This window comes from Cygnus atratus, chromosome 1, assembly GCF_013377495.2.
Source record: "Cygnus atratus isolate AKBS03 ecotype Queensland, Australia chromosome 1, CAtr_DNAZoo_HiC_assembly, whole genome shotgun sequence".
Lineage (NCBI taxonomy): Eukaryota > Metazoa > Chordata > Aves > Anseriformes > Anatidae > Cygnus > Cygnus atratus.
The window spans coordinates 118,384,214-118,406,172 of NC_066362.1; the positions used below are offsets into that span (position 1 = coordinate 118,384,214).

The 21,959-nt window shown below is 40.9% G+C and overlaps 1 protein-coding gene across 2 annotated transcripts in view; it reads left to right on the top strand.

Moving 5' to 3' along the window:
* Positions 1 to 726: 726 nt before the first annotated feature.
* The window catches only part of MED14 (mediator complex subunit 14), a 37,567-nt gene continuing 16,334 nt past the window's right edge, over positions 727 to 21,959 (top strand). For both annotated transcript variants that reach the window (XM_035542265.1, XM_035542266.1), the window contains exons 1-14: positions 727 to 1,083; positions 2,886 to 2,912; positions 9,320 to 9,425; positions 10,107 to 10,280; positions 11,042 to 11,171; positions 13,304 to 13,432; positions 13,794 to 13,901; positions 14,780 to 14,912; positions 15,443 to 15,593; positions 17,754 to 17,865; positions 18,566 to 18,691; positions 19,306 to 19,384; positions 20,973 to 21,132; positions 21,523 to 21,717. In XM_035542265.1, coding sequence (XP_035398158.1) covers positions 902 to 1,083; positions 2,886 to 2,912; positions 9,320 to 9,425; positions 10,107 to 10,280; positions 11,042 to 11,171; positions 13,304 to 13,432; positions 13,794 to 13,901; positions 14,780 to 14,912; positions 15,443 to 15,593; positions 17,754 to 17,865; positions 18,566 to 18,691; positions 19,306 to 19,384; positions 20,973 to 21,132; positions 21,523 to 21,717 — 1,812 coding nt within the window. In that variant the 5' untranslated portion in view covers positions 727 to 901. The remainder of the gene's footprint in view (positions 1,084 to 2,885; positions 2,913 to 9,319; positions 9,426 to 10,106; positions 10,281 to 11,041; positions 11,172 to 13,303; positions 13,433 to 13,793; positions 13,902 to 14,779; positions 14,913 to 15,442; positions 15,594 to 17,753; positions 17,866 to 18,565; positions 18,692 to 19,305; positions 19,385 to 20,972; positions 21,133 to 21,522; positions 21,718 to 21,959) is intronic.

The window sequence follows — 21,959 nt, forward strand, 5'->3', positions numbered from 1 at the left end:
AGTGTGCATTTTATAAAACAAGTGGATTTTAAAAAACTTGAAGAAGTGGCAGCGTTTTAATACCTGTTGAAGGTTTGGGCATTTATTGCCTGTATTACGTCTACTTTGGGGAACTATTTGTAGTCACACGGCAAGAATTTACGGTTTAACACTCGAGCGAACCGTTAACGAACCCCCCCCCCCCGGGATTTACGCCGCTCCCTTCCTTACCCAGCGCGCTTTGGCAACCAGCGCACAAACACCCCACGATCACTTCTTTACAGTTCCTTCTCCCGCACCCCAAAAAACACCAGTTGCTGGGGAAGCCAGAAACACGCCAACGCGCCTCGGAAAGGCTCCCCCCGCTGAGCACCGACACCCCCCATTGCCCGGCAGCCCGGCTCCCCCTCGCCCCACACATCTTCCCCCCGGGCTCTGCGCGGCGCCATTTCCCCTCAGGCGGTCCCGCCCCAACGGCTCAGCGGCGGCGCGAGCTCCCCGCGACGGCCACCGCCAACTGCCGCAACCGCCCGCCCCCTCAGGCTCCACCCCCACACCGAGGCTCCACCCCCACACCGAGGCTCCACCCCCCACACCGAGGCTCCACCCCTTCCCGGAGACCCCGCCCCCTCGCCGAGGCCCCGCCCCCCCCCCCGCGGAGGCTCCCCCCCGTCCCCGGAGCGCCCCCGCCGCCCCCGGCCGTGCCGGAGCGGTTCTCTTTCCGGTCCGCCTCGGCCCCTCGCTTCCGGTTCCGTGCCGCCAAGATGGCGGCGGCCCCTGCGCCCGGCGGGCTGTGAGCGCCGCCCGCCCCGCTCCGCTCCCCGCCGACCGCTACCCCCCGACCCGGCCCCGTTCCCGGTTCCTCGGCCCCCGGGCTGCCGAGCTCGCTCCTGCCCGGGCTCGAGGCGCCGCCGCCGCCGCCATGGCGCCGGTGCAGCTGGAGAGCAACCAGCTGGTGCCGGCCGGCGGGGGCCCCGCCTCAGCACCGGCCCCGCCGGCCCCCGGCGCCGTGACAGCCGCCGCCAGCCCCGGGTACCGGCTCAGCACCCTCATCGACTTCCTCCTGCACCGCACGTACGCCGAGCTCACCGTGCTGGCAGACCTGTGAGTGCCCCCGAGACCCCCCCCCTCCCTCCCCGCCGCGTTGTGTCCCGGCCCCGGGGGGCTCCGGGGCTCCTCGCCCCTCTGCCCTCCCCGGAGGTGCCCGGTTCGTGCAGCTCTGCCTTGCACAAGGCGGTGTGCGGGGGTCTGGGAGAAGCTGGGGAGCGCCCTGGCATAAAGAGGAGGAAGGACCGTGGGGGGATACGGAGCATCCGAATAGACGCTGCGGTCTTAATGCTCGAGTTTGACCCCACGGGACTGCCAGAAAGCCCAGCTGTGGTGTTGCTACTGGCGTCAAAATACATGAAACACGTGAAACTAAGGCATTATCTGAGGCATTTTCAGGTGCCGCAGCTCTTGGAGTTACTTAAGCGCTCCTTAAAACAGCACTTGGTTGTTTGGGAGGAAAAGGAAATATTTATGTTTGCTTCACAGTCTGTAGTGCTAATGTAGTTGTGTTTGAAGTGGCGAAACAAAGGAATGTTTTTGGGCCAAAGAAAACTTTCCTGAAAGCATTCTGACAGTGAGCGAGCCTCTTTCTCTTTTAGTTTGCTTAACCTTAGAGATGCCTGTGAGGTCTGTGTATGTTTTAAGATGTGACACAGAGAGCAAAAGGGAGACAAAAAACACCTATAGTTCTTGTAAAACACCATAGCTGGCGAGTGTGCAAACAAAGTTTTGCTTACTTGGGGTTAAGAGTGTTCAAACTCTAGAAAAGACAGGGAATTTTAGTTTACTTTGCAAAAAGCTTCCAGATGTTAGTCAGTATCTTACTTGTATGCTTACGGTATCTGCAGACAGCGATTGATTCTGTACGTGTTCTTGTAGGAGCGTGTGCCTCTGATGTCTTCTATGCTTGTTTGATGGTGTGGAACTGGTTCTTTTGACTTGAGTGTAATTAAGGTACAAAGTAAATTAGATAGCGTGAGGAACACATGGAAAATGCTTTCAGATCTTTGATTCACCAGGTAGTTTATAAGCTACATGATGCCTCCTCCAAAAGTGGAATGAGCTAGAGTTTTCTACTGTATTTCCCTATAAAGTATGGATATGGCTAATAAAAAGCCTGTCTGGAAAGTATTCTTCCTTCCAACAAAATGAGTTCTTGCTCCTTTACCAGCACCAGCCTAGTCCTGGAATGAAAACTAACTGAAACGAGATGCCTGTAACATCTCTATAACATTATGGTTTACGGGAATACAGTCTTCTCTCTGCAGCAGTATCTGTCGTACAGGTAGCTGATAAAGCTCTGGAGCATAGCATTTCTTCCCTTCGAGACTGATGAAAGAGAAACTCCCTTCAGGCGAGTCAGTAAGCAGCCAAATTTAACACCTGGTGTAGACGATCTAGGAGTGCTACTATGAATTAATTAACGCTTGTCACGGATGCTTACTGAGAATCATAAATTGTGAAGCACAGGTAGTGATACTGTATGTATGGCTCTCCTGGTTTAGCAGAAGTCTTCAGACTTAAATGTTCTTCAAGCTTTTAAATTCATTTGGCCAGTTCCAGCTTAACCGCTACAGGACTCCAGCAGGTACCAGCGCTGCCGTTGCACACCTGATTCTCCCCGCTCCACATCCCCCACTGCCTAAACTAGACTGCTTTCTAGAGATGTCAAACATGCAATTTCACTGTATTTAGGAAACATCTGCAATTGCGGAAACTTTGAAATGCTCTATATAGGTATGTGTAAGTTCTTCATGTACTTAGCTGAAGGTTACTAACAAAATTTCTTTTATGGTGGTATGAAATATAATGGAACAATAGGTAATACGCTTTTTTTTTTCCTTTTTTTAATGCAGATTACCAAGAAAGACTGATATGGAAAGGTGAGTTATGATAAGACCGTCTGTAATGCCTGTTAAGATACACAATTTTGTTTAGGATGTTAAGATCGGTATAGAACTGTTTCAATAAAATATCTTTTTTCCTAATTTTAGATTTTATGCAAGAAAATAAGCCTTGATTGTCTTGCTGTCACTGCATAGCTTCAAGATTTTCTTCAGCATCGATGACAATACTTTTTCTTTTTTGGGGAGGGAGGGTGGTTTTGGGGCTCTTTTTTTTTTTTTTGCACAGTTCGGTAACATGCTGTTGTTGTTACAATAGGTGAAATCTGTTAAGGGCATTTTTCTCTTAATGGCAGTGAAGTGACAGTAAATCTAACGTGAAAGGGAGCTGGAGAACCTAAATAGATTCTAGTTAGTGTGATAAAGAAACATTTTGATCAGAAGTAGCAGTTCAGCAATGGAGACAAGGTAAAAACTTCTTTTCTGCCTTTTCCTGTGTTACCTGTCTTTCTTATCATAAGATACCATTTAAGAGAGCCATGTTCTTTACCTGTTCTGTGTGGTTTTGCATTATTAAGATTATTAGAAAGCAAGTGTAAGAGAGCAGAACAGGCTTTCCTTTTTAAAATGGCCACCATCCCCTCCCCCAAAGATGAATGAACTTGATTTGCTTTTTGTCTCTTTGAATAAATTTTATGAAATATTATTTATTCTTTTGAGTAAACTTAATTTCCTTTATTATTTGTATTAACACTCTTATTGACCTAATTTTCTTTGGAGACATATAACAGCGATGATATTCCTAAGAATGCCAATAAAGAATTCTGTGTACCAGGATTATTATTGATTCAGTTATCTCAAATTTTCCAAAACTCTCATAACCTGTTGTGAAATTGATCCCGTTTTCAGAAAATCATAACCTGGGATGATTCCTTGCACCTCCTTTTTCTTATGCATAATATTTTATAAAGAAAAACAATCTATTTGTACTGGAAAATTTCACTATATTTACTGAAGCGATGACATTAAGGTTGGGTCCAGAGCTCCCTCTTACTCACGTGGGGGCTTCCCTACTGCGTGGGGCACACAGGGTTGAAGTAACATGTTTGGCTTATTTTCTTTTACCTGTATTCTATTAGGACTGTCTTGAATGGTCACAGAGGATGTCCCGCAGCTGAAAGCATCTTGAAACGAAATGTTTGCATCCGTGTTAACTTTGACTTATTTAGCTCTTCTTGGTGAAACAGCTTTCCAGCTCTGAAGGACATCTCTTAAGGGGGATAGTTTAACTCTCCAGTTTACTCTATTTTTTCCTAACTTTGAGAGCTGCAATGGCAGCAGTAGCTGTGCTTTAAGCACTGTTTCTTGAAGCTAGCGTACGGACATGGCATACATACTTTGAAGATGTGATGATGTTATCCTCTAATAAAGTTCACATAAAATCTAAATTCTTTACTATGGTGCCAAGCTAAGAGAAGCTATGAAAAGAAAAACTGATAGAAAATTATGAATATTAATATAATATCGGCTTTTCTTTGCAAAGCATTGTTTATTAGCATAATTATCACTGATAGGAATAAATCACCCTTGAAATCTTTTTCTGTCAAGAAAGCAATTGGATTAAAAACCATAATGTGGCGTAAAGTAATGCTGAATTCTAGGGAAAATCCAGGGACTTTCTTCTTGGTATTGGCAACTGTTTTGCTCAGTACTGTCGTCTTTTCCTTTATCCTCCAATAGTGTAATGTATGTGAAATTGTTTTTCTAAATACAGTAATGCCTGTAGAAGATTTTTAACTGGAACCTGGATTACAATGCCTTTGCAAGGCCCTGTCTTTTTTTGTTGGCAAATGGAAGGTAGAACCTTATACCTGTGTTTCTCAACAAACAGTTCCTGTTACTATTCTTCCAACAACTATATAAACACAGTTTTCCTAAAACCTATTATTTTCCCTCTTTTTTTTGCAGTGGTTAGAGAACCAGTCTGTTACTTTCTCAAATTTGCAGGAAAGGATATCATCTACATGAGAAGATTTTAAAGAGAACCAAGTTCAGAACTGTTGTAAAAATGGGTTATTCATAACTTCAACAGCAGCACAATTGCCTATTTTTTGTGAAACACTTATTTTTCATTCCTTAATGACAAAATGGCTGCTTTTTCACTTATTTCGTAGGCATACGTAATTTTGGTTTGCAAGGTGCTTCAGAGATACCTGGCCCAAACCTCTGCCTGAAGTAAAAGACAGTTTCAAAGTTGGTTCAGTTTGCTCAGGGTCATGTCCAGTTGAGTTTTAATATCTTCAAGGATAGAATTCCTGCAATCTTTCCGGGCAACCTGCTTCAGTCTTTGACTAACTCATTGTGGTTTTGGTATTTTTTTATTTTTTTTTTTGCTTTCCTAATATATATAACTAGTGTTCCCATGTTGTAGTTTGTGGCTGTCTTTCCTTATCCTTTTGATGGAGTCTATGTCCATCTTATAACACCCGTTTAGATATTTGAAGACAGCAGGAGTATCTCACTGTAACCTTCTCTTAAGCAAATGCAAACACAGTTTCCTCAGCTGCTCTTTGTATCTCATGTGTTCTAGCCCCTAACTTACTTATGTATGGTGGTATGGTGATAATTTTTCTAGGCTAGGGAGTTAAAACTGGGCATAGTGCTTCAGATGCAGTCTGACAAGTGCTGACTCAAGGCAAATAATCACTTTCCTTGAGCTAGGCTAGGTTTATGCTGATACAGCCTGCTGTTGTTGCAAGGGCACGTTGCCGATGGCTGTTCACCTGTCCACAAGGACCCACAGGTCCATTTCTCCTTATCTGCCCAGCTGCTGCATCGTCTCCAGCCTCTGCAGCTACATGAGGTTATTTGGTTACACATACAGGACTTTGCATGTTTTCTTTGCCTCATGAGATTCTGTGGTGGTTTTACCCTGCTGGGCAGCTGACTTCCACCATGGTTGCGCTCTCACTCCCCATCCTTAAATGGAAAAGGGGAGCAAATACAATGGAAGGGGCTCAAGGGTTGAGATAAGGACAGGGAGATCACTCACTGGTTATTGTCACGTGCAAAACAGACTCAGCACAGGGAGATTAGAGAAATTTATTGCCTACTATTAACAGACTAGAGTGGAAAGAAAAACAAAAAGACACCTTCCCCCCCCATCTGCCCCCACCTACATCCTTCTTAGGGCTGTGGTCAGCCCCTGATGCTTCGTCTCCTCCACGCGGGGTCCCTCCCACGGGATGCCGTCCTTCCCGAACTGAGCCTGCGGGGGCTGCCCACAGGCAGCAGCTCTTCAAGCACTGCTCCCACACGGCTCCGTACCACGGGGTCCATCCATCCCCCAGGAGCAAACTGCTCCAGCACGGGTCCCCCACGGGCGGGCGGCAGCTCCCCCCAGACCCCCTGCTCCTGCGTGGGCTCCTCTCCACGGGCTGCAGCTCCGGCCCGGGGCCTGCTCCTGCGGGGGCTCTCCGTGGGCCGCAGCCTCCTCCAGGCCACATCCACCTGCTCCACGTGGGCTCCTCCACGGGGGGGCTGCAGCGTGGAGATCTGCTCCGTGTGGGACCCATGGGCTGCAGGGGGACAGCCTGCTCCACCAGGGGCCTCTCCCTGCACAGGCCGCAGGGGAACTGCTGCTGCCTGCCTGGAGCACCTCCTGCCCTCCTGCTGCACTCACCTTGGGGGCTGCAGGGCTGCTTCCCTCACATGTTCTCACTCCTCTCTCCCAGCTGCTGCCTCATAACAAATTTTTTTCCCCTTCCTTAACTCTGCTCTCCCAGAGGCCCACCCAGCGTCACTCCCTGGCTCGGCTCTGGCCAGCAGCAGGTCCCTTTTGGAGCTGGCTGGGGCTGGCTCTGCTCCGACATGGGGCAGCTGCTGGGCTCTGCTCACAGAGGCCACCCCTGCACCCTCCTTGCTACCAGTTCCTTGCCAAGTAAACCCAGTACAGATTCATGTCAACCAGTTCCTCTGTCCAACTGAGGTCCCTTTGTTCGCTCTGTCCAGTTTGACATGACCTGCAAGTTTTCAAAGGGTGCTTTCCTTCACATCATACAGGTTGTTGATGGAAGTGTTAAGTTGTATTGGCCATAGTGTTGACCCTTAAGGAAAATAAGTAGTAACCAACATAAAGGAAATCCAGCTGGCAGCCAGTCAGCCTTTCATGTCTGGCACTTACATATTTCGTATGTTACCAACTTGGCTGCAAGGATATTACGGGCGGTCTTGTCAAAAGCTGTGGAAAAGGCATTGTAGATACATCTCTTGCTCTCCCCTTGATCATGGAGCTGGCTATCCCGTGGAAGGCAATTGTGTTGTTCAGGGATGGTTTGTCCTTGGCAGATCTGCACTGACGGTTCCCAAACTGCTTTCGTGATTGTTGCTTACCTGGACGTAGCTTCTGGAAAGATTTTCTACATAATGTGTCTTGTTAACTGAGCTTAGGCTGACTGGCACATAGGTCCCTGAATCCTTCTTCTTGAAGGTTGGTGTGTTGTTTGCCTTTTTCCAGTCATTAAGACCTCATCACTGTGGCCTTTTGAAAATTACAGAGCTACTTTACAGTGGAACGGGTCAATTCCCTCAGCACTCTTGGATGCAGCCCTGGCTGCTCCGATGGACTTTAGTATTTCAGGCTTGCTTAAGTGGTCCTTAGCTTGGTATTCTTCTACTGTAGCTAATGCTTCATTCCCCCATACGATGCCACTAGGATGAAGGATGTGAAACATCTGAGATCAGAACTTAGCAGTAAAGACCAAGGCAAAGAATGTACTCAGTGTCATGGCTTTTTCCATGTCAATTGTATCTTGCTCTGCTGAGCACTGGATTTTTGTTTCCTTAGTCTTTTGCTGCTGATGTGCCTATAGAAGTCCTTGTTGACTTTCATCTGTTGCTAGTTTTGCTTCTGAGGTCTGATTTTCCTACACTTGTTGCTGTATGCTTGAACAGCTCTTGTGTGTTGCCCTCTCCCACCTTCTTTGTGCTTCCTATTTGCATTGTTTGGTCAGGGGTTTCCTGTTCAGTCAAGCTGGCCTCTGCCAAACCTGCTCAGCTTTCTGCTCATTGGAATAGACTTTGTTAGAAACAAAGCATTTGTGATTTTTGTTTATATTAAAGATGAATTATTTTGAAGGATTTCTTAAATGTGGTCACTAAAAAGCTTTTTAATGTGCTCTGCTTTGCATTTATAGGACTTGTTAATGTATTCTTTCCTGAAGTTTCATCTTCCTTGAACAATTTCATTTGTTTATGTAACCCAACATAAGGTTCTGTATCTGTAATGAAGAATGAAAGAACACAGAAAAATTGGAAAAACTCTTTGGGTTCTTGGTAGAGGCGTAGGTGGATGTGAATTCCCAGTGCAACTGTGATTTAGGGGTGATAGCCATGGTTATGGAAGTAGGATTATCTCAAATAGAAGTAACAAGCCTTCTGTAATTTTGTATAGTGGTGTTAATGAAGCAGTTACTGGAACACTGTACTTTTTAAAAATATTTTTTGTTATTAAATTGCAGTGCTTTTTTCTGTTCTTTTTTTTTTTTGGATACCCTTTGGTTTTCAGCCACAGAACATGAGTTTGAATTTTTCTTGCTGTCATGGCTTTTTCACCACAGATGTTGGGTTGACATAACTACTTCTAGATTTTAGCAACTTCTCTGGTTAATTTTTTGGGGAGATTTCTGACATTCTAAAGTCTCACTGTAGTCATCTTCCAAATACCACTATGTTTTTGTTAACATCTTGCTTTGATTACTGTAGTTACTGTACTATTAGAGCAATACTTACACAGCAGCTTGTCTATCGCATGAAAATTTAGTATCGGGCTGGATGGCATTCTAAAATACATAGTCTGGAATGAAGAGAACTTATTGACTTAGTGCCCAGGTTTTTGGATGAGGCTTATAGTATGTAATGCAAGAGGCCGAACCAGATGGTATTAATGGTACTCCTGGCCTAAACAGTCACCTGCTACAATCAGATTGTGCTTTATGTATTACGCAAAAGGGTTTACCTCATTACACCAACACTTAGCAGGAACAGACTCTATCTGTGTTACGAGTATGTATTTTACAGGTTAGGATCAGAAGGAGATACAAGTTCTGTTTGGTAGAGGCTAATATCCGTTGTGGTGAGGAATGTTTTTTGTCCACTTGCTCTTGTTACTGTAATCACAAAAGGTATACAAATAATGCTGTGGAGTTCACTAGAGAATTGTTTCTCTTAAAATTAGTAATTAATTCATATGAGTATGCTTTTTTGTTTCCCCAGACAGTCTTGGCTGGTTAGAATCTCTGCACGTTGTTAGCATATATGTGCTCAAAATAGTGAGCTAAATAATTCTTCATCATTGCAATTTTTTTTTTACTGGTACTGAGTTGAATTGCAGCTTTATTATTTATCTGAATGCTGGTTTAATGTCTATTTGTTTCTTGTTTTTGCAGAAAAATAGAAATAGTACAGTTTGCAAGCCGCACCCGTCAACTGTTTGTTCGTCTGTTAGCCTTAGTCAAATGGGCTAATAATGCTGGAAAGGTGGAAAAATGTGCGGTAAGTTAGCAACAGAGTTTGGTATGGAATAATCTTTTAGTACTGTGGGATTTTGGTATACTCTAACTTTTCCTTGCTATGGAAGTTTAAAACAAACCCAAACTTGTATTTCACAGGCAAATGTATACTAAGTGACAACCAGTTTCCTTCTATTGAAAAAATGTATGATACTGTCTCTTAACAGTTCATGTTCCCAAAAACTCAGTGGCAGCAAATGAAAAAGGCATGTCTGCACGTAGTTTCTAAGAGTGCTCAGGGGTTAGGTGATAGGATGGGGAAGATGGCGATCTCAGTGTGTTAGTTCTTATCATTTTCATCCTGTTCTTGGTTAAATATGAGTAAAGCCCAGAACGTTGCAAACCAAACACCAAGCCTGGAGTGATGACAAACAAGTTTGGTAGCATTCCGGTAGCAATCATCAGATAAAGAGCTGTGAGGCTTCACAGATCCTCCACAGCATCAGAAATGGCATGCAGATTTAAAGTGTCCTCAGCATCTGAATGTAAGAAATGGCCAGAGCATTCATTCTTTGTTTTACAGATGTGATTACTTGAATGGGAAGGAAGTAACGGGTAGGGATAGAATCATCTCAGTCCTATGTGCTCTAGATGAGCTGAATGTAAAGAGCCATTGACTTGTGAATTTTTTGACATTCTTTTTCCTCCCCCTTGTCTTCTACAGATGATATCAAGTTTTTTAGATCAGCAAGCCATTCTGTTTGTGGACACTGCTGATCGTCTGGCATCTCTAGCTAGAGATGCTTTGGTTCATGCTCGTCTACCTAGTTTTGCTATCCCATATGCAATTGATGTTCTGACAACTGGATCATACCCACGCCTGCCTACCTGCATTAGGGTAAATAATGTTACAATATGTTTTGGGGTGAGAGGGATCCCTGTCAAATGCATGATAATGAAACTAATTTTCTGATATGTGCAAATGGAAGTGTAGTTTAATACAAGCATAATGCCAAGTCTCTGTAGCGTCAGTTTCTGACAGAGCGCTTCCTATTTGAAAAAGTTTTCCTTTCCCAGTAAAACATTCTTTCAGTTTAAACTTAGTTCTGCTCTACGGGTAAGTATAACAGCAAGTTTGCATTCTTTATCTATTTGTACATGCTAAGACACCATCCCAGAAAAATGTGGTGTAAAAATTAGATATTCTGACCATCTGATATTCTCTGTTTTGGCTATAGCATATTGTATTTGGAAATGTACTGAACTACTCACTGATCTCTTTAATGCTGCTGCCTTTTCTTACTGATGAAATGCAAAATAAGAAGATTTGTGAAGAAATATAAACAGCAGTATCTGTGACTTAGACCTATAGCTACAGATAAGGAATGGCTTTCAACTGTTAGTACTTAAAAATGAGTTTAGCCTGTTGTAAGGCCAAGAATTGTTTTGACTGATCCAAGATGATGAGTTTTATTCCATGATCAGTCTCGGGTGAAATGTAAATAACTGGGGGGGGAGGGGGAAACACCTTTCCTCAGCTGTAATGGCTTGTAGTATTCATATTTTCAGACTTCTGGTCTGATTAGTTTCCATCATTGCTTCTGGTAATGTATTAGATGTGTTTGAGATGTGTAGATTATTTCATGTTTATTTTAACAGGATAAAATTATCCCTCCTGACCCAATTACAAAGAGTGAAAAGCAAACCACCCTTCATCAGCTAAACCAGATTCTTCGACATCGATTAGTGACTACAGATCTCCCTCCCCAATTGGCAAATCTTACAGTTGGTAAGAACTCGAATTACTTCTTGAAGAACAGTTTGTTTCCAACTGACTTAAAATTGTTGCTTTAGTGCTTTTTTTAAAAAAAAAATGAAAAAAAAAGGCTAAAAGCTGAAGTGAGATTGTTAGGCAATCATCAGGCATGTTTGATCTATAAAACTGGGATTTTGTCTCTGCATGTCAAATTATGTCTTTTCCTGTATTGAAAAATGAGGACACTCAGAATCTTTCTGAAATATTTACTTTCAAACAGAAATCTTTTGCAGGTGGTAGCAAAAGGTTGTAGACACTGCCTTGCCCTTTCAACAAGTGTATTATGAAAGGTTCTCCCCTTCTTTTAAGACAATACTGTAACAAATAGAGATGCTCATTTCCTGGTCCATGTTAAACCTAACAATGTGACCTGCTTGGCCTTAAGTTACTTTAAAAATGCAATATAATTAAGCTGTTAGGTGTTTCTTGTAGAAACTTGGAATTTTAGCTTAAACAAGTTACTCAAATGTTGCTTTTTTTAGTCTGTTTTGATATTCATCTTCACGCATGAAATCTGTTCATATTTCTGCACACATTTTGTTCTGTGGCTCATTGCAGCTCCAGATCTCTTAATTATAGAGATCTGTTTTGAGATCTCTGTTTTCATTTAGCCTAAGTAGTGATAGACATTATGATGACTTTTTTGTCTTTTTTTTTTATTATTATTATTATTTTACAGGCAGGGTGGCTATAAACTAGATTATTGCAGAATCACAGACAGAAAATAGGTCTGGAATGGACTTAGTCCATACTTTTTACTAAGACAAAATAAGCCACATATAAATCATACCCTACAGATCTAGACTGAAGCTGTTTCTGAAAAATTATAGTAATAGTTTTCACTGATTCCTATGTAAACACTTGCAATACCAATATTAAAGCCTGTTTTTGTCTTAACTGTAGTGTAAATGAGTCTTCAAATTGTTTAGTTAACATTGCAATGATTAGTAGTATCTGTTTTGGATTTACTTTGTTTTTAGAGCATGTCTGGTATACTTCAGAATATGCAACTTTGAGTTTAAATGGTTAAAATTTCAGTAGGAATTTTTCTAAATTTCAAGAATTGTAAAGGTGTGTATATGTGACATATTTTGTTGGGTGATTGAAAAGATTTACCTACGGTTTATATTAATGACTTGCGCCAAATTTTGCTATTCAAAGTGCTCTGAGTACTTTGCTACTCATTCTCTTTATGACCTTACTTACATAATTTTGGCCATCTTTGTTCCTAGCTCTTAAAATTGATAGCAGTGTTTACAAAAGTGTAAGGACATACGTGTCAATTGCATAAATAGTGTATATAATCTTTGCTTGTATGCATATATATAAATTGTGCAAAAGTGTATCTTCCCTACATAAAAAAGAAGTTAAAATATTTTAATGTTAAGTAAATGGTTTGCAGTGACATAACGTGTTTCCAGTGCTAGCCTGGACTTTTTGTTTGTGAACCTCTCTTGGTTATTGCTTCAAGTATTAGTTATTGAGATAGCAAAGAATTGGAAAATTAAGGTAGACATTATGTTTATGTAACTTCACATGTTAGCAGTCAGCTCAATGTTACTCTGTGTTAAAGTAGCACAAATGTTAAATTATCCTGACTAAAGTACTACTGTGCAAGCCAGTTGGGGACTTCTGTCCATGCTGCTTATTGGTGCTGGTCCTGTTACATAGCAGCTGTCAAGTCTTCAGAGTGGAACAGAAACGTATGCAGCAGAGTAAAGATTACAGGGAAGTAATCCATGTGAGCGCCAGGAGCTACTACATTGATATTATCACAGAATAGCTTGGGTTGGAAGGGATCTTAAAGAACATCTAGTTCCAACCCCACTGCCATGGGCAGGGACACCTCCCACCAGACCAGGTTGCCCAAGGCCCCATCCAGCCTGGCCTTGAACACCTCCAGGGATGGGGCATCCACAGCTTCTCTGGGCAGCCTGTGCCAGGGCCTCACCACACCCTGAGTAAAGAATTTCCTCCTTAACATCTAATCTAAATTTCCCCTCCTTTAGTTTAAAACCATTACCCCTTCACTCCTATCACTGTCTGCTCGTGTAAAAGGCATCTTGTAAGACTGAGGAAAATAAAACATTTTTTTTCTTCCTTAGCCAATGGCCGTGTGAAATTCCGAGTTGAGGGGGAGTTTGAGGCCACCTTGACTGTGATGGGTGATGACCCTGACATCCCCTGGCGCCTTCTCAAACTGGAAATTTTGGTTGAAGACAAGGAAACTGGCGGTAATAATAATAATATTTACACTTTAATTTTAATGTGATGTTTATCTCTGGTACAGCAAATCTTGTTTATACACTGTGTTGCATATCACAACTTGAGATAATGAAGCTGCATATAGATGTCTGTTTTTCACCATACGCTATATGCATTTGATACCAGTAGTAGTCTGTGATGTTACGGTAGACTGAGTAAAATTTCCAGAGTAAACCAAGGATTGCATTACTTTGTTAGAAGTTCCAGCATGGCAATTGCTTGGTACAGCTGTCTCTCTTTTTATAATTTATTAATTTATTTTTTAAATAATCTATTATTTAAAATACCTGCGTTCCTGATGTCTTATGAATTATTTTTAACTCATGAAAGATGGTCGAGCCTTGGTTCACAGTATGCAGATCAACTTCATCCATCAGTTGGTCCAGTCACGGCTGTTTGCTGATGAAAAGCCACTTCAGGACATGTACAGCTGTCTGCGTATCCTTCTGAAAGTTGATTCTGAATAAGTTGTGTAATGTAGCCTTACCCTTTCTAGTAGCTGGAAGTCAAGAAAGATGGATGCCCTATTAAGCTAAGGGGAAATGTCTGGAAGTAGAGTAAAAAGTGATGGCTTTGGAGATGGTTATTCTCACTTGCCCGTATATAAAAAAAAAAAAAATATTTTACACACTTAACAAAGGTGAGGTGCTTGAAACATCAGGCTGTACAGTAAGTCAGTGAAGCAGCAGCTGTTTGCATGTGCTGATTCTGGAGATGGAATACAGTGCTGCATTAAAGGTGTGTGAGCTGACAATTCTTCCTGTAGAACTGTAGTTCTACAGTATGGTGGTGCGTTGACTATATTGCACCTGTACAAAAAATAAAATAGGATATAGCTTGTCCAGAAAATAGTGCAGTGTCTTTCTGTATGCAAAGGACAAATTACTTGTCAATATGAAATCATTTTCAATGAAACAGTTTCTGCAGAAACAAAAACAGTCATGTTACTTACAGGTGACCATGGAAGATGGTTAGTGGTAGATGGTTAGGCTTAGTGGTAACTGTAGGGTGAACTGTATTTCTTTATTAGTAATCTTCTTTTCCAAAAAAAAGATGATCAGAATTGAAATCTCTGAAACAAAGCTATTGTGACACTCTTGTCTAACAACATGTCCTAGGTAAGAGGTTAAAAAACAAGCAAAAAAACCTTGGATTCTGTTTGTGTGTGTTTATCTCTGGATTACTGCATTAGTGTGTTTTCAGGTAGCATCTCGTCTGACTTTTGTGACAAATGGATTTAGGTAACATACAGAAATGGATTTATGTAGTTTACAGACTCTTTGGATGTGTTCTATTTTCTTAACTCCATTCTTCAGACTCCTTCTGCTTAGCGCTTCAGTTGGAAGTCTTGCATTCACAAACACTAATGCTGATTCGAGAGCGCTGGGGTGACCTAGTGCAAGTGGAGCGATACCATGCAGGAAAGTGCCTCTCGCTCTCTGTTTGGAAGTAAGTTGATCTAAAAAGGGCTGTTAACAATAAATGAAGCAATAGGAGCGTTTTCATTTACCCAGCTTGAGCCAGAATTTTCAGAACTGTATTTTCTCCTTGATGTGGGACTCTGAGATTCCTGTTATTAAGTACCTAAATGTGTTGCAGTAGTTACAAAGAAGTGAGGGGTATACATGAGAACAGTGGATGCAGTCATAAAATCAGCTTGTATTTATGTGAATATATAAATAAATGGACAATTTTTGTCAGTCTTTCACTGTAGCTATTGCGTGACTTACACTAGATAAAATAAAAAATATATATATAATCCAAGGGCTCTTCCGATTCCTGTGTTGAATTTGTAGCCATCTAAAACTTATGTGGATCTAGTTTACTAACTTTTCTGCATTAAAAGGTTAAACTAAAATGTTTTTTCAGTTCAACTTACGTAATATTTATGCAGAACTCTCAGAATCAAGGATTAGCTACTGGAAAGCATACTTCCTGCTACTCCAATTACATGTTTTAATTTTTCTCTTTATTTTAAGCCAACAGGTGCTTGGCAGGAAAACAGGGACTGCTTCTGTTCATAAGGTCACTATTAAGATTGATGAGACTGATGTTTCAAAACCCTTGCAAATATCTCATGAACCTCCACTGCCAGCCTGTGATTCCAAACTGATGGAAAGAGCCATGAAGGTAAAAGTTTGCTTTGCCATAGTCATCTAGTTTTATAAATCAGCAACTTAAAAACGTTTGTTCTGCTATGATTCTGAGCAGTACTAAGATTTACACTCAGCGTTACTCTAGGTCACAGTGTGTTATGTTGTGACTGTAAATTGTTACAAACTAGTGGTCTTCACTTTCTTTAAAGTTACACCTATTTTTCAGTGCCTTTTATACCACCTCTGGTGACAAAATTCTGGGGCTGGGAGGGAACAGCAGCAAAGTTTCAGTTACGGTTAGTGCTTGGTGTGAAATACTTCATAAGGAGCCAGTTCTTCCCTTTCCTGTCTTGGAGATGCTGTGTAACCTTCCGTTGAAACTCAGCTTCCCCATGTGGCTTGAGCTGGCTCCCCAGCAGTTTAGAAAGTCTTACATTATGGTTTGGAAATGTACAAAAAAGTTAATGTGGTTTGCTTGTTACAAGGGTTATTCAAAGCTTGGTTTTACGTTATCACTGATGAGGCCATTGTAAATTTGAGATTTATCAATGTTAGTGCTGGCTCCCTGTAACTACTTGCTCAAAGCCTAGAAATTTTATTGGCTATGGTTTATATGCTGCTGCTCTACTGTTTGAATAATGATCTTAGCTTTAATGATGTAGATAGCATGTTGCATTTCTGTTTGTTTAAGATAATACACAAAGCTGGCACAAACATATGTCTAAGTAGGTTATTATACATCAGTGTACTGAAAATTTGTTGTAGCAGCAGAAGCTGTAGTCAATTGTTAGTGAAGACAGTGACTTGACTGGTAGCAGCTGCTGAGTTGAAATGTTCTTGTGAATGGATAAACATTTGATTTTAAGAACTTGTCTTGGAAAGCTAGTCTTTTAGGTGAAGGTTCTAGTATACCTGAAGGCAGGTACTGAAAGTCTTCATAGTTCGGTGCTGGTATAAACCTCTTCTGCATTTATCTTCTGTGCTAGAATAAAATTTGGATTTAATTCACCTTGAACGGTTCTCAAAACTGTGATATTAACTAGAGAAAGGGTCTGTAGTAAGCTGTGGCTTTGCTTATGCAAAATATATAAAGAACTTAACTAATGTGAATGGATATAAATGCAAATGTTTTAATTAGGATTGCACAAGTCAGTTACAGTGAATATAAGCTGGTGACATGAGCTTTAGTGCTGGAAGTGCAACAAGCCTGTAGATAATGCCTAGATTCAGTAGGGTAGCTCATTTTCACAGTCTGCCACTACATCTTCACTTTATTGTTACCCCTATTACCGAAAACTAAAACTAGTATGTTATATTTCATGCTGTAGTTATGTATGTATTTGGACCAGAGGGCTGGAGCTGGAACAGATCTCCTATGAAATGAGGCTGAGAGAGTTGAGGTTGTTTGGCCTAGAGAAGAGAAGGCTCCAGGGAGACCTTACAGTGGGCTTCCAGTGCCTACAGGAAAGCTGGGGAGGGACTCCTTGTCAGGGAGCGTAGCGATAGGACAAGGGGTAGCTAATAGCTTTAAACTAAAAGAGGGGAATTTTAGGTTAGATGTTCAGGAGGAAATTCTGTACTCAGAGGGCTGGTGAGGCCCTGGCACAGGCTGCCCAGAGAAGCTGTGGATGCCCCATCCCTGGAGGTGCTCAAGGCCAGGCTGGATGGGGCCTTGGGCAACCTGGTCTGGTGGGTGGCATCCCTGACCATGGCGGGGGGGGAGTTTGGAACTAGATGAACTTTAAGTCCTTTCAACCAAACCATTCTAGGATTCTGTGATGTGTGTAGAGGCAACCATATTGTAACAGAGTTTTGTTTATTTTTCCTTAGCTTAGGCTAGATATAAATGGGTACATGCTAAGGTGGGAAATACTCCAGCCTTTATTCAGAACAAGTAGGTGTGCACAGGAAGTGATAACAGCATAGTTTGTAAAACTTTTCTTTTACATTTTCTTCTACTCTCAAAAGCCCTCCCACTGCATGCTGCACAGGCAACATCATGTTAGTTTGTTGTATTTTGTAGCAATCCAAATACTCAGGTTAATAATGTCTTTGGTTCACCACAGTTCTCAGCAAATTAATTCCAGAGTGATCATTTTATTAAGCATTGTTCTTGTGTGCTAGTGCTTAAAGCTTATGCATCAAACTTGAACTTGCTCATGTATGTATCTTTTTTTTTTTTTTTTTTTTACAGATTGACCATCTATCAATAGAAAAACTCCTGATAGACAGTGTCCATGCGAGATCTCATCAGAAACTCCAGGAGCTGAAAGCCATTCTTAAGAGCTACAATGTTAATGACAATTGTATGTGTTTTCTACTGAATGTTATTTCAAGTTTATTTCCCTTTATGCCTGGGAATGTTTTCCCTTTTTCTTGTTTTTTCTTGTTTTCATTAATTTGAACAAAATACATGAACAAAAATAAAAGGCAGTGTGTTCAGAATTAGTAAGACCTAGCATTAAATGATTATGCATTGATAATTAAAATATTCAACAATATGTACCTTTAGTGTAGTATAATAGATAAAGCTGATAGAGCATTATATTTTGGGTAGAATGATTAAAAGTTGTCTATTGTGAAACTTGTCGATGGTTGGAATTGAAAGCAAATCTTCCACTGTCTTGAATGGGTTTTGGGTGAGACCTTGCTTTAACTGCTTTTGAAACCTTTGGGATTCAAATTGAACCTATAATCTTGAAGTAGCGAGTTAAAAGTTATTCAAGGATTTATAATCTTCTTCAAATTTAGTCTGTTTCTTCTGGCTGGTTTATTATTAGCACTGTTTATTATAGCACTGTTTTCACAGAGAAATTCTTGTATTCAATTCCCTCTTTATGTTGAGTGTAATAATGTGCAAATACACATACTGATATCAGGACTGCTGGAAGTAGATTGTTTCTATTAAAAACAAACAGGTTTGAGTGTTATTTATAATGGGCTGAGTTTTAATATGATGAGCTTGAATTTTGTGTCAAATTATTAACATCATTTTTTTTTGTTTAGCATTCATTGAGACAGCTCTTCCAACTCTTGTAATTCCAATTTTGGAACCATGTGGTCGATCAGAGTGTCTGCATGTTTTTGTTGATCTTCATTCTGGAATGTTTCAACTGATGCTCTATGGTGCTGGTAAGTAGGTGAAAAAACAGGCTGTATTTGATATCTTGCAACAACCCTGTATTATGAGGTTATTTTGTGTGAACTGTTCTGTCAAATCTGTGAAGCTCTGTAAGTAAGAGTTAAGCAAATAAACACTGCATGTTGACTAATCAGATAGGTCTTTGAGTTTATGAGGAATGGAGAAGTGGATCTTCATGTTCAAGATCCACAGTTCAGTTAAGCATCTTTTAAGAGCAGGACAGACTTACGCATTGTTAGGCATCATTTGCAATTGTTGTTCTCTATGGCTCATGATCCCTGGGCAGTGCTGGTAATGGATGCAGTCATTTCATATGGGCTTAACTGAGAATTGCATTATGTGATTTAAAGTATTTTGAGATACTGTTCAAGTCGAACTTGAGGTTTCAGATGACCTTAAAAAAAAAAGGAGAGAGAGAAAAGTTAATTCTTTTAACTTAATTGCATAAAAACGTACTGCTTTGGTTCTACAGGCATTATGGATCATTTATTCTGTGTCTTAATTGTGGTTGTTAAATTAGATGAGACATTTTCATTAACAGGTCAAAAGTTTGCTGTTTTAAGGACAGATGTTAAGATCATTTACTCACCTAATATTCTTACAGATCAACTGACGCTGGATGACATAGAGAAGTCTGTTAATGATGATATGAAACGTATCATTCCTTGGCTCCAGCAGCTCAAGTAAGTGACTTGTATAATTAATTTAGTTTGCACGGAATGAATCACCGTGTTTGTATTTTGGATGATCATGCTTGCTTGGCTTTGTGCTTTGCCACAGTAGGGAATATCCTTCATCTCTGTTCTAAGCAAATTTGAGTATTTGCTGTCTCCTCTAAATGGATGGAGGAAGTTCTGGTTTTACTGGAAGATTATTCCATAGTCCTTCTTTAGTTTGCCTTGTTGCGTGTAGCCTCAGGTGTGCAGCGTGTGCTGCATGCACATGTTGCGTGAGGTCTTCTCACTTTGTCAGTAGCAGATCACTTGCTTCCTGGAGTTCTCATTTTGTTTCCATGCTCATTTTCCATCTCCTCTATTCCACTCTTTCTACAGCTGAATTCTGCTTGTTTCTCAGCAAGAACAATCTCCCTTTTCACAATACAGAGGGAAAACCAGGAATTGGCCTGGAATGATTTAAAGAGTATCTTGTCTATATTGTAACACTTCAGCCCTTGCTGGTTTAAACCTCTTCCCTCTATAAAGCCCTGAGATTTAGGTACAAGGTACATTTGGCTCCCCTGTAAGAGGCTGTAGCAACTAATACAAATATGGTTTGCATCTGCATGAAAATTGAGTTCCACCTGCTCAGTCTTTTTGGAAATTCCCAGTACTCTGAGCTAATTGCAGAGTGAACCCTCTGTTTGAGGAATTTTGCTTCTAAAAGAAGCATGATGACGCATGAAGCACTGGCACCCTGGAGAAACTAATCAACCTCCCTTTGTTATAGATAACGCACTCGAGATAATGGCTTGGGTAGTGCTGCTGTTTTTGAGGAAGCTAGGCAGTCTTTTAGGGCAGTTATATCTCATATGTATCTATGAGAATAAACATGGCGTGTCCTGATGGAAGGATGTTGAACACCTACACCTTTTGCTGCTGTTCTCAGTGGAATTTTCACTGAGATATTAAGCCACGCATTTCTGAGCCCCTTAGAGCCTAGCTAGGCTTTCTGGTCTTGCCACTATGGTCAAAATCCATCGGAGCAGAATAAAGTTTAATTCCAAACATCAGAATAAATTTGGTGTCTTGCTGTGGCTCTTCACTTTCAAACTTACTCAGGTGAATGAGTTTGTTTATAACATAATCTAGAGTGATGTTAATCCATCCTAGGTGACTTTCTTACCTTATTGTGTACCATCGTACAGGAGCAAAGATCTACTTTTCTATACCAAAAATAATTGAAAATGCTAAATCATAAAATGACTGTAATCTGCATGTTTTATAACTTATCCCTTCTTTTTTATATTGTAATTTTATATTGTGTTCTGTAAAATATGATTATGTATTCCTTGAGCAAATAATTTCAGGGCTTTTCTTCATGAATTAACAGCTATCTGTTACCCAAGCTGAAGACAATATATAAAGATAGTAATAAGAAAATATAAACTCAAGAAATTTTCTGTGTAATTTTCTGTGTTTAGCCTGTGTGGCAATGTTAGGTGTTGTCTTGGAATCTGACTGGGTCTTAATTTGACACTAATGCTTTGAACAGCAATATACTAGAATAATTTAAAACAGTCTTGGGGTACTAATGCCTTTATTTCAATGTAAGGTTCTGGCTTGGACAGCAGCGTTGCAAACAGTCTATAAAGCATCTGCCTACAGTAAGCAGTGAAACTCTTCAGCTAGCTAATTACGCTAGCCATCCAGTGGGAAACCTTTCCAAACACAAATTGTTTATCAAACTCACTCGCCTTCCACAGTACTATATTGTAAGTAACTGAAAAATGCTTCTTATCTTTTGTTCTCAGGCAGTTCGTAGCAGTAACTAACACTAGGAACAAAGTCATTGCTGTAATCCTTTTGCCTCTAACCTTTCTCTACCTACTCTAATTCAGGGGGTTTGTTAAGCAGTTAGGTTCATAGAGAGGAGGGGGCATAAATATTTATTACTCAGCAGCTTTAGCATTGTTTTCTTACTTCCTGAAAGTTTAGTCTGCCTTCTCTTCTTGGATCCCTTTCTTAGCCACGAGTATAAATATCTTAAAAAAAAAAAAAAAAAAAAAAGAGTATGTTTTCTTTGAAAGGGGGAGGGATAGGAACTGATGTAGACATATTCTTAATTGAGGGCCTTGTTGATTTGTTGTTTTGTTTAAATATAGGTTGTAGAGATGTTTGACGTTTCTGGCAACCCCACAGAACTAGAGTACAAATACCATTTTCTCTCTGTGAGCTATGCTGAAGGAGATGACAGCCCTGCTACTGCACTTCTTTTACAGCAGTTCAAACCAAACATTGAAGAGTTGGTACTAGACACAAAAAGTGGGAAACAAATGAAAAGTGGTGTCAAGCGCAAGGTACGTGCTTCAGAAGCCTTCGGGCTAGTTCTAGAGTGTGGAAGCCAAACACATGTTCTGAACATTAATACCAGTTTTAGTATTGTTTCAAAGTTTGTGTGGCTGACAACTTACATTGAGGCTTGCTTCTCTGGGCTAGCTTCCCTGGGGAGGTGTTGGGAAACTATTTTGCAACGATTATTGTCTTTTAATTGATGCCAGGCCTTCTCAGTTCTTCTGAAGAGCCAAGGCAGAATACAGTG